The sequence below is a fragment of the Protomyctophum parallelum genome, assembly GCF_964188405.1.
Source record: "Protomyctophum parallelum genome assembly, chromosome: 4".
In the NCBI taxonomy this organism is placed as follows: domain Eukaryota; kingdom Metazoa; phylum Chordata; class Actinopteri; order Myctophiformes; family Myctophidae; genus Protomyctophum; species Protomyctophum parallelum.
In genome coordinates, this window is record NC_139700.1 from 6,367,178 (window position 1) to 6,384,564 (window position 17,387).

General features: G+C 43.0%; 1 protein-coding gene across 1 annotated transcript in view; it reads left to right on the forward strand.

The window, feature by feature from the left end:
- The window catches only part of kiaa1549la (KIAA1549-like a), a gene marked incomplete at its 5' end in the record, with an annotated part of 99,904 nt that overhangs the window by 74,519 nt on the left and 7,998 nt on the right, over window positions 1-17,387 (forward strand). Inside the window, 4 exons of the mRNA XM_083764117.1 lie at window positions 22-176; window positions 6,628-6,758; window positions 13,479-13,699; window positions 15,159-15,291. Coding sequence (XP_083620243.1) covers window positions 22-176; window positions 6,628-6,758; window positions 13,479-13,699; window positions 15,159-15,291 — 640 coding nt within the window. The remainder of the gene's footprint in view (window positions 1-21; window positions 177-6,627; window positions 6,759-13,478; window positions 13,700-15,158; window positions 15,292-17,387) is intronic.

Genomic DNA, 17,387 nt, shown 5'->3' on the forward strand with positions numbered 1-17,387 from the left:
GTGTTGCCATGGCTACGGCAGGCGGTTGCCAAGTGAGGAGAACGGCTCGGTGTCGAGCGGCGGCTCCGGGAAGCTGAGCGGCAGCAAGACGTCGTCGGCGGCACGCCGCAGCACGGCCACCAGCGGCAGCAAGGTCACCAAGGAGGCAGAGGGCAGCCACAAGAGAGCCAGCAATGGTGAGACAAAGGCTTTGATGCTGGAGGAGATAAGACACTGTTTCCCCAGTGGCCTTGTGGTTAGAGTGTCCGCCCTGTGACTGGGAGGTCAGGGGTTCGATCCCCGGCTGGGTCATACCAAAGAGAAATGGCACCCCCTGCTTGGCACTCTCAGCATCAAGGGTTGGACTGGGATAATTTAAGTCATTCTGACCTGAGATCAGATTCATACGAGGTTTCCGCCGGACACACACTGGTCTGATTAACCCATTCTGACCTGAGATCAGATTCTAAAAATGTCAGTCGCTCTTCGATTTTTCAAAAATAGCAGACCTACAAGCTCGTATCGCGCCACTCGGTGGCGCGATATGAGCTTGTAGATCTGCTATTTTTCAATAGATAAAGCATAACATGATGCTGATACCAAAATGGGTGCCCGTTCAGAATGGGTTAAGTCCCTGTGACATACTAGCGTCATGTCCAGGGGGGGTGTCCTTGTACATCAAGCTGCCTCACGCTACAGAAACAGGAGACATGGCTCCTCATGGCTTGGCGAAGCTTACTATGCTTACTTTCCCAAACACTGGGTCTATTTATTTTTGGTTTCCTACATTTTTGTTTTTAATTATTATCATTTTGAAGCCTCACTGTATACAGGAATACGTTTCAGAAGCTCTCTTGTATGCTGATGGAATGAGCATAACTTATTTTTCACCAACATGAATGCCCTGCACTATGAATCAGGGAGCTAAGGGTTGTTTATGGTTACAGCATATACTCGTTCTTTTTCAATGTGACCATCTTACAGGATTTAAGCACACAATGCTTCATTCTGGAGGGCAGGACACTTCTCCACAGCTATAATAGTATAGTTATAGTGCTTGAGTCAAGGAGTCAGGGTATAAAATATTATTTCTTTCCCATCCCTCTAAAAAGCCTATTTCTCACGTAATAGGTCTGAAGAGTCATTTTCACGCTTTGGCACACACATAACGTCCAAGAAAGTTCATGACATATAAAATGTTGTCAAAGAGCAGCTGTTACGGCTGGGCAACTTTGATGATGGAGAGGACCACTAAAAGTATATTTCTAAACTCCAGAGGGCGACTAATATTATCCCATTCTGACCGGGCACCCATTTTGGTGTCAGCATCATGTTATGCTTTAGCTATTGAAAAATAGCAGATCTACAAGCTCATATCGCGCCACCGAGTGGCGCGATACGAGCTTGTAGGTCTGCTATTTTTTGAAAAATCGAAGAGCGACTGACATTTCTAGAATCTGATCTCAGGTCAGAATGGGTTAATCAGAACCAGCGTGTGTCCAGTGGAAACCGCGTATGAATCTGATCTCAGGTCAGAATGGGCTAAGGGTTAGAGGAGCGCCCTTGTTGCCGAAAGGTTGCCTGTTCGATTTCCCGGCCGGGCAGGAAAACTCTGGGTGGGGAAGTGATTCTCATCACTCACTCACCCAACACCGCTGAAGTGCCCTTGAGCAAGGCACTGAACCCCCAACCGCTCCCCCTGGAGCTGCTTAGTGTCCAACAGTATGAGACTGAGGTTGTACTGGTCAGCTCCCAGGTTTTACTGTGTGTGTGTGTGTGTGTGTTTGTGTGTGTGACTGTGTGTGTGTGTGTGTGTGTGTGTGTGTGTGTGTTTGTGTGTGTGACTGTGTGTGTGTGTGTGCGCGCGCATGTGTGTGTCTGTCTGTGTTTCTATGTGTGTGTATATATTGTGCAGGCAGAAACCTCTTATCTCTGTATTTTAACTTTCTTTTTTCTTTTGTAAATGAATGCCCTACAATTTTTTTATGTCACAAAAATAGACGATCTATAAGCACAAAACAGGTTTGAGCTTGTAGATCTGCTATTTGTGCTATATTTGAATTGGAAACCTGAATTATCTTTTGCTATTTTTGAATTAGAATCCTGAAAGGTAACAATTCTATTTAATTTCAAATGCATTTACTTCTATGTTAACTTTATGAACTCAAATACAAATACATTGGATAATAAAAGAAACTAGTCACAAATACTATTAATAAAATAATGACTTAATAGTAGTCATTAAGCTACTATACTAACTATAGAATAGGCTGTAACAATTCACTGAACTCACGATACGTTTCGAATCACGATTTGAATATTATGTTCACGATGCGATTTTTCACGATATTTTTAAACACAATTATTTTCCAGACAAATGATTATATACCAATTTTTATTTAACTATTTAACTCGCTCATATCCGAAGCATTTTTTGAATGTCAAAGTGCTGTGTAATATATAACGTTCCATTTGGTATAATAGATCGTGATTGTATTGTCTCTATGAAACGGTATCAAGCGAAAACTAAAAGCTACATTTGGAAATAATAACATTGGAAATGACACCTCTTCCTTACCATACCAAAGTATCATCTACGTGACGTCAGAATCAGTCTTTATTGCATGTAAACATGTTAGGAATTTAGTTGGGTGAGACAGCAGAATGCAGTTACATAACATTAGGAAAGGTGCAAAACAACAGGACAAGACAGTGCAAACAACGATGAATAATGAATACAATATAAAGTGCAGAGAGTGTTTAGGTCAGTCCATTCCACTCTGAGTGGGGGTGAAGGGAGGGTCAGGGGGGACACCAGGAGCATTGAGGAGCCGGTTATAGCCGAGGTGGGAAAAGCAGTTTGAGTGTCGGGCTTTCACAATCTTTAGAGAACGCAATCTCCTGCATGCCTGAGTGGAGCAGGGCAAAAATAGATTGTGGCCTGGGTGTGCGGGGTCAGCCATGATCTTCCTGGCCCTCCTCAAAGCCCTACTCCTAAACAGGGCCTCAATATTTATTTTATATTTTTATCACATTACGTTTTATACTTTTTTCCTTTTTTATTTTTGCGAACGCAGTGAGCACTAACTATGAGACCCTGCAGATCATGTCTGTCTGTGTGTCTGTGTGTCTGTCCCGCTGTGACACCACCCGCCCGCCACCAGAGGGCGCACCGGCGCAGCTGTAGCACACACACACACACACACACACACACACACACACACACACACCCTCACACACACAACCACACACACACACACACACAGTAGAAAACTTAAAAAGATTACTAACTAAAAAGGAAAAAAAAGTACGTAATTTATTCTAATTGTTGTTATTGCAATTTACGAGCTGCGTTCGCTTCCCGCGTTTGCGCGTCTTACTTGTCCTGTTAGTTTCACAGTGATCACTGCAAACATGTGTTAGTGTTGATCTAGATTCTAGAACTCAAAAACAGTGACTCAAACTGTACATACATATATCATCACCAGGGGGGACTCTTCAGCGGCATGTGTGCTTATCAATGGTGTCAGTAAACACACTACAAATTATTTCTTCGTAGTTTAACCAGACAGAATTCTTTCTGGACCTGAAAACACACCCGATAACTGCGGAGCTTCTGTTCAGTGACATTCTGAAACACTGTGATTTTTCAATCTCCTTTGCATCAGCAAGCCAGTGGTGTTCACAGTAATTTGTTTGATTTATAGTGTTTATTCTGCGGAATGAACGGATGCCAGGAGGAAAGGTTGGGATGAGTAATTGTTCCATTTTCCCCTCTAAGCCTTTGGAAGTACAAGGCCTCTGGAAAACAGGAGAATAAGGAGATGGACCAAAAAGTGATCTTTTCACAAATTGGAAGGGGATCTTTAAAAAAAAAAAAGATACATGGCGAGGCAGTGACATAGAAAATGAAAGATTAATAGAGTTATTAGTTTTAGGAACAAAGACAAATAGATGATCATAGGAAAGTAATAAAACATAGTAAAGGATAGGAAAAAAACTAATTGGGATCAGAAGAGTTCTCAAAAGACTTTATAGCTGTGGGCGAACTCGTTAGAAATCACCAAGATTTGGCTTCTTGAATTTTGGCGTGGTGTTAGGTATGGGCATAAGGTTTTCAAAAACCATCGCAAACTAATTTGGCTCGCCCCCCTAGTGGTTTGCAATGAAACCATAGGCATTTTAAGCTCCCGGCAGCGCCATCGTGGACACCATCTTGAACACGATGCCTTTCTAGATGTTATTTAGCACACCCACTAGTAAGATAATCCAATGAAAAATCTCTTCTATTATTTGGGGTTTCAACCATATACTGACATATCTAATAGTGGTTTCATTGCAAACCGACCACTAGGGGGCGAGCCAAATTAGCTTGCGATGGTTTTTGAAAACCCATACGCAATGCCCATACCTAACACCAAAATTCAAATGTAGTTACAAAGTGCATAATTGTTAGGATTTTTTACATATTAAATCCCAGTTTATAGGCATTTTAGCTAATTTTAGCCACCGTGGACGCCATCTTGAAAACTATGACTTTCTGAATGTTCGTTTTTCCTAAACTTTGAGTATGTTATTTAGCACACCCAATAGTAATGCCTATGTGTCTAATATTTCAGTCTGTGCAAACAGACCACTAGGGGGCGCTCCCAATACCTAACACGAAGCCAAAATTAAAAAACTCAAAAGTCACCAAAAGCCAAATCTTTACAAGTGCGCCCCCAGCTATTAGGCTTCTGTGAAAAAGTTATTGCAATGTATTATTCAAATAATCCCCTATTATCATATATGCATGAGGAAAAAGGTCTGAGTTTACAGTTTACAGTGCTTTTGTGTGTGGGGCAGTTTTCATTTCCAATTTGCCTTGTTTGCAACTGCAATTTGTTCTTTAATTTAGCACTCTAAATGTGCTTTGATGTATTTCGGCACCAATAAACAGCGGGGATTCGTATTTATCACAATCAAAACAAAACAAGCACTGCTGAAAATGGCGTGCAATATACATGAATTCATGTTAGAGAATATGAAAAAAATTATATAAACGGAGCATGAAAATAATGCAAAAATGTTTAGCTATTCATTCAAGTATGAATTGTGTATTGTATAGCACTAGTAAGAAAAGGAGAGACGGGCTTTTTTCCCCCTTTCTTTTCACTATCAGGGAAGACTGATAAGTGATAATAGGCTAAAACAATATTCTAATAATACTATTCTGTTATTTTACCATCACCACTATGCATTTTGGACCTGGTGCAGACAGTGTGCTACCCATTCTGGGCGGGAATAACCCCTTTTGGTGTTAGCATTATGTTATGCTTTAGCTATTGGAAAAATAGCAGATCTACAAGCAGACAAGAACGACTGAGATAGAAACATAGCTTTTTCAGAAAACTGTCAGGATGTAGAAGACATTTTTAGAATCTGACCTCAGGTCAAAACGGGTTAATGCCATGTTTTTAACTGTCAAGCAGCACACAAGTTGAATACAAATATCGACAGTAACTAACTTTAAACTCCCTGCGTTCTAACCGAGATAAGTGCCAACACCAACGGCGTGGGCTTGTAGCTGCCGGCAGTCTTTTCTGTAGCTCTTCAATGAAGAGGTCTGGCATCATCTGAGTCACTGCCAACTAACACCCATTCTTTACTTCCGCTGCAGGGAGAAGGATGTGAACATATATCCGCGGTTGCGCCTTGGTTAGTTTTATGCTTTGTGATGCACATCATTTAATGCAAAGGGCACTTGTACGGCACGCACACGCACACGTGCACACACACACGCACACACACACACACAGCATTACACACACTGCATGTACACACTATGCTAATGTTTCCATGGGGAAGCTAATCTAAGCTAATGAGGGCCATATGAGTAACGACTCCGAGAGCAAACATTTTCATACGTGCAGTGACTCACATTAACAGTCAGGCATGTTCGACCCAGTGTTCTCGGAAGCAAATATTGTACTTTTCCCTCCACTATAATGTCTTGACATTGGTCGCTCGATGAGGCACATAAGTTTGCTTTGACTCTTCATCTCTCTCTTTCTGTATTGACAGAGAGAGCGTCCTTTGAGGGAGTTCCAGGGGGTCCCCCCAGCTAAATGATAGTTAGGAAACAAAATGGACCCTTATGGGACTGTAACTCAGAGATTGTACAAATGGAAACCAAATGGACCCGTTGGGGTCCATTTGGTTGCATTTGTACACTCTCAGAGTAAAATTAACAGTGATTTTACAATATAAATTGGGGTTCCGTGAGACAGAAATGCCATTAAATGGGGGTCTAATGCATGTCAAACTGGGGGTCCTTGAAATTAAAATGGTCGAGAGTCACTGCTAGAGCCGTAAAAGTCTTCTCTTATGGGGTTCCCCCTGGCATGTCTTTTCAATTGGGCGTCTGTGGGCTATAATTCGGGGGTCCTTGACATGAACCGGTTTGAGAAGCACTGCTCTACATGTGTTTGCAGACCCATTCTGAACGGGCACCCATTTTGGTGTTGGCATCATGTTATGCTTTACCTATTGAAAAATAGCAGATCTACAAGCTCATATCGCGCCACCGAGTGGCGCGATACGAGCTTGTAGGTCTGCTATTTTTGACATGAAACGGTTTGAGGACCACTGCTCTACATGTGTTTGCAGACCCCTATGAGGACCACACTGGCTCTCTGCGCCTGATCACCATTAAACCCATGACGGCCCTGCAGCCCACCTACTCATACCCCTCATCGTCCTCCCATAGTCAAGATTCTGTCGTCGTCCTCAATGGAGAGGTGAGTCTCAGTCTGCACACACACGCACGCACACACACACACACACACACGCACGCACGCACGCACGCACGCACACAGAGTGGGGTCAGTCCGTCATCCCCCATGGTAATAAAAAGTCATCATTTTGTAGACGCGCTGTAGCATTGTCCTGTCATACCCATTCTGACCTGAGATCAGATTCATACGAGGTTTCCGCCGGACACACACTGGGTCTGATGAACCCATTCTGACCTGAGATCAGATTCTAAAAATGTCAGTCGCTCTTCGATTTTTCAAAAATAGCAGACCTACAAGCTCGTATCGCGCCACTCGGTGGCGCGATATGAGCTTGTAGATCTGCTATTTTTAAATAGCTAAAGCATAACATGATGCTGACACCAAAATGGGTGCCCGGTCAGAATGGGTTAAAAGCGGCAACTTCAATCCGGTTGCATCTTGATCAGTAATTGTACCACACATGTTGTACAGCATGATATCACGAGGTGTATTCTTATCTACATTCATTTCCTTTTTGGGTATATTGTTGTCGTGATGTATTGATGTTGTTTCCCAGGGGTGCATTTTCTCAAGGAGCCATACATTTAGAATCCAGATCTTGTCGCTATACAATAATTTCACAACCACCCAGTCTGAGATGTCTCTCCCGAGACTGGGTTCAATCGCTGGCCGAGTCATACATAGAAAAATGATAACCAGTGCCTATAACAGTTGGCAGTGGCACCGTACAGTAGGGTCATGTCCAGGGGTGTACTTGTTCATCAAGCTGCCTCATGCTATGGAAACAGGAGATGTGTCGCGAATTTCCAATGTTCAATACTTTTATTTTACTTCTACTCCACTACATCTCAGAGGCAAATATTGTACTTTTACTCCACTACATTTATTTGTTACTAGGCCTAGTTACTTTGTAGATTTTGATTATTATTGCAAAAACATACATTAAACACTTCAGCCCTGCATATTTTGGGCATTTGGAAATAGACGATCTACAATCTCACAACGTGTCACATTTTCAAAAGATTTTTAAACATTTGAAACCTTGACATGGGACATGTTCTGCATATTGAGTACTTTCTACTCTTGTACTTAGATTACATTTTGATGCCGATATGAAACAATTCATATTAGGTACATAATGCAAACTGTGTTCAGTTTGTAAATACATCAAAGATGCGAATTTAATATATTTCTGGATTACTCTGGTGTATTTGAGTCAAGGGAGCCTTCTCTGGCGCCTGTGTCACTGTCATAGTTGTTGTCGTTTGGATCTGTCCTATCGAGTCTCTCTTCCTCCCCTCTCCTCTCGGGAGACTCTGGAGTAATGCTCATTTGCACGGTCTGTATAGCTTGCGTGGTGCCCTCTTGCGAGTGCTGCAACAGAGGTTGCTGACCCCCTGTTGTCCTGCCAGACTTTCCTGGAGGTCAGCTGTCTCTCCACTGTCTCCGGCGTCACAGACCTTCCTCGGTTGCCATCCAGACTTTCCTGGAGGTCACTGGTTGCCCAGGGAGTTCAGTTTGTACTTCAATACTTCTGTGAGCGGAGAGAGGCTGTGTCATGTCCATGCTCTGAGAGAGAGAGGCTGTGTCATGTCCATGCTCTGAGAGAGAGAGAGGCTGTGTCATGTCCATGCTCTGAGAGAGAGAGAGGCTGTGTCATGTCCATGCTCTGAGAGAGAGAGAGGCTGTGTCATGTCCATGCTCTGAGAGAGAGAGAGGCTGTGTCATGTCCATGCTCTGAGAGAGAGAGAGGCTGTGTCATGTCCATGCTCTGAGAGAGAGAGAGGCTGTGTCATGTCCATGCTCTGAGAGAGAGAGAGGCTGTGTCATGTCCATGCTCTGAGAGAGAGAGGCTGTGTCATGTCCATGCTCTGAGAGAGAGAGAGGCTGTGTCATGTCCATGCTCTGAGAGAGAGAGAGAGAGAGAGGCTGTGTCATGTCCATGCTCTGAGAGAGAGAGAGAGGCTGTGTCATGTCCATGCACTGAGAGAGAGAGAGGCTGTGTCATGTCCATGCTCTGAGAGAGAGAGAGAGGCTGTGTCATGTCCATGCTCTGAGAGAGAGAGAGAGAGGCTGTGTCATGTCCATGCTCTGAGAGAGAGAGAGGCTGTGTCATGTCCATGCTCTGAGAGAGAGAGGCTGTGTCATGTCCATGCTCTGAGAGAGAGAGAGAGAGGCTGTGTCATGTCCATGCTCTGAGAGAGAGAGAGGCTGTGTCATGTCCATGCTCTGAGAGAGAGAGAGGCTGTGTCATGTCCATGCTCTGAGAGAGAGAGGCTGTGTCATGTCCATGCTCTGAAGTCTGAACTATATTAAGAACAAGAATGCCTCTCATCCCACTGACCATTTGATATGACAGCGTGCACCACACACTGACCATCTCATCCAAGGACCATGCATGTTGTCTCAAGTCCCATCTGTTATGAGGATTAAACACATTTGATATGTGTATAATTAGCCGATCAGCTTAAAGGCCAAAGTGATATAGAGATCTTGGCAACTGTATATAAAGACTGTAGCTCTCGAGACGAGAAGGAGGACCGTCGGGAGAGCGGAGTGAACATCACAGAGAGACAGACAGAGCTGGTGGTACATATGGGACCGTTTCCAGGGTTTTGAATCTGTGCTATGTCTGTCACTGAATAAACCATGACCAGCAATTCCTGTCTTAATTTCCCCGAAATCCACATCATAGTGGTGTCACGACCAGGCAAGAAAAAAACTTTTTGGTGTTAGCATTATGCTATGCTTTAGCTATTGAGAAATAGCAGATCTACAAGCTCATAGCGCGCCACCGAGTGTCGCGCTACGAGCGTCGCGCTACGAGCGAGCTGTTTTTGAAAAACGACTGACATAGAAACATATATTTCTCAGAAAACTGTCAGGAACCTTCTACATACTGTACATGATGCACTCCCACTTGGTCTGTCCCACTCCCACCCACCTTGCCTCTCGCTCGTTCAATCCCATCCAAGTCTCCTCTGCAGTCAGGGTCGTTTGTGGTGATTTATAAGTGATTGTTTGTGTCCCCAGAGGTTGGACAAATTAAACCGAGATCTCACGCCCAGTCTACTGTTACGGGACAGATACTTTACGAGCTGCAATATCTCTTGATAATGTATTCTGTAGACATCCAGGGTTACTGTTGCAATGATGAACGGGTTAGATCGGCATGGATGGATGCATGGATTATGTTCATAATTAATAAGCAACCAATCAATTTAATTACAGTTTAAAACATACAGTATACTAAAGTTGTTGTTTTAATTAATAGCTATTAAAAAAAAAATCCATGATATCTAAAACTATGACTAAATATACTGACAATTTCGTCAAGAAAATTAAACTAGACTTTAATATTAGGGAGGGACTAATGAGAAGAGATTATTTTATGTTTCCTTGCACTCGGGGGACTGAAAATAGAAGATGTACAAGCTCACAATACGCGTAAAATTTTTAACACTAAGTCATTAAGCTACTGCAGAGTGCAGACAAAAGTCATTAAAGCGGATTAAGTTTGGAAAGCTTGTAGATCGTCTATTTTCAACGTGCATCCAAGTGTAAAACCTGACATTACGATGCCATCAAGGCCTGCCAAAATAACATTTCAGCCTTTCAGGTGACATTGGATGCACGTTGAACACAAACTTTGAACACAAACTTCCTCACTTTGAATGAAAGCAAGACCGAAGTCATCATTTTCAACCACGACCCAAGCTCTCCCATCACCCCTCTCGGTCCCCTCAGTGCCAACATCCGGTCCTCAAGTCAAGAGTCTCGGAGTCACGTTTGACAGTAACTTAAAATTCGATAAGCATAATATTAGCTCTGTGGTCAAGGCCAGTTTCTTTCAATTAAGGCTTCTGGCTAGGGTAAAGACCTATCTGCCCCGTACTGACCTTGAGAGAGTCATTCACGCGTTCATATCTTCAAGACTCGATTATTGTAATGCACTTCATGCACAGGCATCGACCTGTCAGCAACCAGACGTCTACAGCTCGTACAGAACGCCGCCGCTCGCCTCCTCACTGGCACAAATAGGCGTGACCATGTCTCCCCAGTCCTCGCCTCCCTCCACTGGCTCCCTGTCTGTTTTGACCTGTCCCCTCCATATTTGGCAGAATTGATCAATCGGTCCCAACAAGAGCCCTGAGATGGGCTAAGCAGTCTCTCCTGATTGTGCCTGATACACACTTCAGGACCAAACACCAAAGGAGACGCGTCTCTGGAGCGCCCTGCCGTTTCATGTTCGCTCAGCTCGGTCATTGGCAACTTTTAACCCATTCTGACCTGAGATCAGATTCATACGAGGTTTCCGCCGGACACACACTGGTCTGATCAACCCATTCTGAGCTGAGATCAGATTCTAAAAATGTCAGTCGTATTTTTCAAAAAATAGCAGACATACAAGCTCGTATCGCGCCACTCGGTGGCGCGATATGAGCTTGTAGATCTGCTATTTTTAAATAGCTAAAGCATAACATGATGCTGACACCAAAATCAGGTCAGAATGGGTTAAATCCTTGCTAAAGACTCATTTATTTTCAATTGCGTTTCCTAATTAAGTTCACCGTGGCCTTTATAGCCTACCTATGCACTTATGGAATTGCCTTTTGTTTTGATATATTGTTCTGTTCTGACATTTTTTTATATAATGCTTTTCCTTCCTTTTATTTTTTTGCTTTTATTTATCTTCCTATCCTCATCTTTTGCCTCGATGTATGTTTTTATTATGCTCTGTGATGTGAAGCACTTTGGTTCGACCTCGGTCGTTGGAAATGTGCCATACAAATAAAGTTTGATCTGATTTTGATTTGATAAAATAAGGGCGCTTTCACACCGGACATGTTTGGTTCGTTTTAAACGAACCATGGTCCGCTTACCCCTTTGGTTCGGTTGGTGTGAACGTGCATACGAACTCTGGTGCGGATCAAAGAAACGAACCATGGTCCGCTAAAAAAGGCCGAACTCGGTTCGCTTCCAAACGAAACACGGTGCGGTTCGTTACTGGTGTGAACGCATTCGGACTTTATAGAGGACCAAATACAGTACGATAGCCAAAATAGCCGTCGGGCGTCGGCAGTTGTGAGGCTGCATTAATAATTAGTTATAAAAGCATGTCTTTTTTACGGGGATCACTATTGAGCTGACAGTCTGATTTTAATAGTAGACGCATATATGTCGAGGCGCACTGCGCAGCGCAAATGTAATGGCAGCGTGGTTCACATGCGCAAAAATAACAGATGTACAAGTTGTACACTGTACAGATGTACACGGAATGGTATGTACGTTATGGTAAATTTGGAGCGCATCTCTCTCTCAGCGCATGCAAGCAATTATATCTACAGGCCTTTAATATAACCTATATCAGACTATGCGCTCTCTCTCTCTCTCTCTCTCTCTCTCTCTCTCGTAATGACAGCACAGGAAGACGCATGCAGCCCCTGTGCGCACCTGTGCGTAATGTGACTATATCGTTAGATTGGAAGACAATAGAGTCTTGGCTGACAACACCAATTGAAAGTAGAGTTCCCAAGGATTATGGTGATATTTAAATTTTAAAAATCGCATAAGAAATGAGCGAGATATGCCTAAATAAAATGTTAGTGGTCTTGGCAATTTATTTTATTTGTGTGCGATCCGGGGCGACGGCACGGCACAATAGATTTTCATTCATTTTTCAGATCATTGTCATGTCATTGCAGTGCAAACCATTAAATATAGCCTATATTAACTTCATAGGCTATTGTACAATATGTGACATATTTCTTTCACCCGGTATTATTGATGTGAGTTGATCAAAATAGTATTGCCTAGGCTATAATGCTTGACTTGTATAGCCTAGGCTATACAGTAGGCTATATAATGCCAGCACAGTCATTATTCTCTTTAAGACTAAAGGCAACCCTTGACTTGATGGGCTTTCTCAAATAGACTACTAATAATAATGCGACGATACCAGAAGTCCATTAACGTAATCAAAGCGATGCAATGACAAAGACAGTGAGAACAACAAAAGAACAAGCTGACGGTGTGAATCAAACTATATATATTTTTTTGTCTTCTCTGTTCTGTTGCCTCGGGAGGTGTTTTCTGCTAAACAGGCTTCGTTGTTTTTGGCTTTTGGCGAGGCTGCAGCTAGCTGCTATTGGTCCACTCCGACAGGCTGTTTTATTTTAAGCATGTGCCGCCGCCACGCAAGTTATGACAAAGCATGTGAGTCTTCATGTGTGTGTGTGTGTGTACATGAGGGGGAGACACAGAGAAATATTTAATGTTAAATAAAATCATCTGTTGCTCTTATTTGGCTAATAAAATAATTAATATGAATGAATGCAATAGCAAGTTGTTGCTGCCTGTCATGTTGCTGTTCTCTTCTCTCTGTGTGACTGAAGGTTGCCCCAAAATTTGTATAGACAGTGATTTCCCCTCATGTTCTTTTCCCCCTCACTATTTGGTTCGCTTAACATGTCCACGTGTCATTTGTTTACATATTTGGTACGCTTTACAAAGTCCAGTGTGAACGCCAAACGGACCAAAATCAAAATGCTAATATTTGGTCCTTGGTCCTTGATCCGGACCTTCTAAGCGAACTTTGGGTGTGAAAGCGCCCTAAGACTAAAACTAAAATCTAATTTGAGTCAAAAGACTATGACTAACTGAATCAAAATTTGCTGTCAAAATCAACACCAGCTTTTTCTCTATTTATATGCGTCGATGCAGGCAAACCACAGCGGCCTGAAGCAGAAGTCTGACATCGAGCAGTACAGGAACAAGCTGCGGCAGAAGGCCAGGAGGAAGGGCTACGGGGAGTTCTCCCTGTCCGAGAGCAGGAGCCACAACTACGCTCTCCGCGACGCCCGACTCGGTCGACATGACAACGGTCTCAAGGAGCCAATGACGGCCGAGGAGAAGAGGGCCTCCTTTGCGGGTTGTCACAAGAGGTAACGAGACAAGAGACAAAGTCACAGTGACTGTCGAGTTTATTCCGTGAGTGGCCTCTTAACCCTTGGACTACCAATCCCAATTATTTTGTTTGGGTAACAAATTGGCATATTTTTAATTCATCGTTTTCACATTAATAGAAAGATCTGGTGGTTTGCTAGTGTATTCTCTCGAATTGCCACCAGATGGCGGGAACGCACCATTATGCTGATTTTGGCCAAAATAGACGAATCTTCCTAAGTCACTTCCGGTTCAACGATCAACAACATCCGGAAGTATTTTGACCCTAGTCACTAACTTGGCTGGTCCGGATTGCTAAGCTAATGCTATATTTTTCATAACTAAGTCAAATTAACCTCAAATCAACCCCAAAACATCGCAAAATATCACATTTTTTACAGCGACGCACATAGAGACGGCGCGCGTGCACGATAGCGCACGATCACGCAGATTTCGGCCGTTTTCTGGTAAATTACATCCAACATTAGTGATATTAGCGAATTCCGTGAACGGGAGGTTTGTATTTTTAGCAATAATCCGTTTTTTCCGGGAACGGTAGGCCAGGGGTTAAGTGAAGCTATGAAACAGCAAAGTTTAGTTATATCCATACAGTGACCTTGACCTTTGATTGATTGATTGAATAGTAATAGACAGAAATGTAATAACAGGAACATGTAACATATCCGCGAATGTTATTTAATTCACCCAAAAACATACATTTTGTAGAAATGATGCTGCAAATCAAGCTTGTTTCAATAATAAACGCAGCCTGGAAAGAGAACCAGAGATATTAGGATAAAAAAAAAAATCTGTTCCCATAGACCGCATAAACCAGCAGACTTTTCACTTCTGTTTTTTTGCTTTTGCTGTTTACTTCATCGCACGTAACATAACCAGAGTGATAGACGCTTGTGAGACGTTGTGAAAACATAATCAATATATAGAAAAAAGAGGTCAAAAGGCGATCTCTGCGACTAAAGCCATGAGGGAAAAGATGTCAAACCGCTGGGATCATTAATTTATTTTTGGATCACACTTCTTAGTTGACGGTGTGTAAATATGTCTTTGTTCTGTTAAAAAAAAAGTCTACGGGAATTCAGAATGGGGGAAAAAACGAGACCCATGTAGGATGCGTGATTTACTTATTCTCAGACTATATGGGTCTGGGTCCGGTGGGTCTGGTGGGTCTGGTGGGTTCTGGTGGGTCTGGTGGGTCCGGTGGAACACTCAACCGCCTGAGAACAGCCTATAGGAACGGGGCGATCAAAAGCTGCTATGGCCAGATGGGGCTATGAAACCGACACAACCGTCTGTGAATGTGGAGAAGAGCACCATACGATGCAGCCCTCTGCCCTTGCAGCTTAAAAGAAAACTGTCATCTAACCACATGCTTCAAAGACAGGAAAAGAAGAAGTAGTATATAGCAGACGGTTGACGATGTGTGTATTTGTCCATGAGGTACTCCCATCCCAGAGAGCCTACCTACTGGAGTCGGCAGTCACTGAGCAGCCCCAGCCCAGTGGAGGCTGAGATGGACCTACTGGTGTTGAGAGAACGCTCCCGCAGAGGCATACGCAACAACGGCTATGATGTGAGTACATGTCTGTCTGTCTGTCTGTCTGTCTGTCTGTCTGTCTGTCTGTCTGTCTGTCTGTCTGTCTGTCTGTCTGTCTGTCTGTCTGTCTGTCTGTCTGTCTGTCTGTCTGTCTGTCTGTCTGTCTGTGTCTTTCTACTTTCTTACTTTCTTCCAATGAGGTCACACAGGGACTGGCACATATGAAAGCTCTGTCACCTACAGTACGGTACGTGAGGCTAATCCTCCAGTCTCATCTCTGTCTCTATCTCTTTCTTTCCATCTATATCTCTCTCTCCCTCTCTGTCTCTCTCTCTCTCTGCCTCCCAATTCTCCCCTCTAAGCTTCAGAATGCAGCGCAGAATTCAGACGTAGAGGATTAGTAAATTACCTTCCAATGAACTTCATAAATCTCCTCACAAAGAGACGAGAGGGAACGAGTAAAGTGAGACCAATAAAGGAAGATCAGATGAAGGGTCCATGGGGGAGAGTTTCTCATTTGAAAGACAGCAAATATGGAGAGAATCGGAATGGAGAGAGGAAAAGAGGCAGAGCGAGACATAAAGACAGATTGAGAAGCAGGCAGGAGGAGCGAGGGCGTAATCTCTTCCTGCTGGCCTGTGATGCAGTATATAGTGGCAGCAGCCATGCTACCTACCTATATAGCTGAATGTCAATGGCTTCTGAATATCATTACAGCCTATTCATGGATTCAGATGGGAAACTCGATAGCGCTTAATAGCCTAGGATGTGCTGAACACTTTGTAATGCAGCATGGATAACCGTGTGCATGCGTGCGTGCGTGCATGCATGCATGTGTGCGACTGCAGCTGTGTGTATGTGGGTGTGTGGATGTGTGGGTGGGTGTATAGCGAATAGATATGTAGTCCGATCTCATCAGCTTTATAAATGTGTGTTGTTGCTTTGTAGAGCCGACAGAAACAACATTATTTATTGCTGTGTGGAACCTGCAGCTTACCTGCATTCTATGAGTCTGTGATGTTGTACCTTGGATGAATACGTCTACAGCATTATCTATTTCTACTGCACAGGACAATCCTGATCGTTCATTTAAAAGAGCATACCAGTTTTTGGACATGATGCGGTCCATTGTGGTGGTGGAATAAAACGACTCAAATGTTTTACTTAAGTAAACGTATCAATACTGCAATGTAGAAATACTTGTAAAGTAAAAAATTCTGAATTAGAAATGTACTCAAGCAAAAGTACAAATGTAATTGGTATCATAATGTAGGTATTCGACCGGTATTCGACCGGTCGAAACATCGTATCAGTATGCCTGTGCTGTTTTGTTGATGAAAATAGCCGATCTACAAGCTCAGAACGTGTCACACTGCGACGAGTTTTGAGCTTGTAGATCTGCTATTTTTCAATTGCAATCCTATATAAGTTTTTGGCTGTCTTATTGAAATCCTGTACAATTTTTATTTAATTTCAAATGCATTTAGTTATTATGTACTGTATGCTGTATATATGAAGGATTTATTGAGTAGAGCGAGCAAGTATACTGTAATCGGCTGCGTATGTCGGTGGCATGCCGTCGCTCGGCCAATCAATAAATAACAATAATACTAAAAATGTATATGTATAACACCTTAAATTTTTTAGCAAAAGGCCAATGCCCACCTCAGAAGGCTATAGTGACAGGTGCGTAGGGCATAAAAGCATACTTAAAAATGTTATCCTTGAAAAACAAAGAAAGGGTCCCGCACACTGTCAGAAACTTGCCAAAAATGTTGCTCTTTATTGCGTCAACGTTTCGGTCGATTAGACCTTCATCAGGACAGACAATGCCTGTCCTGATGAAAGCGGGACCCTTTCTTTGATTTTCAAGGATAACCTTTTTATTTATAGAACACCTTTCATGACATGAAATGCAGCTCAAAGTGCTTTACAGAGCAATGGAGAAAGAAAGAAAAGAAAAGCAAGGCATAAACATTAAAAATAATAGCAGTAATGCAATAAATTAATAACAAAAAATGTGTAGAAGTGGGTCTTGAGCTGTGCTTTCAAAATGTCTACAGAGGCTGCCTGTCGAAGGTACAGTGGGAGTTTGTTCCACGCTGTCGGCCCGTAGGAGCAAAAAGCTGCTT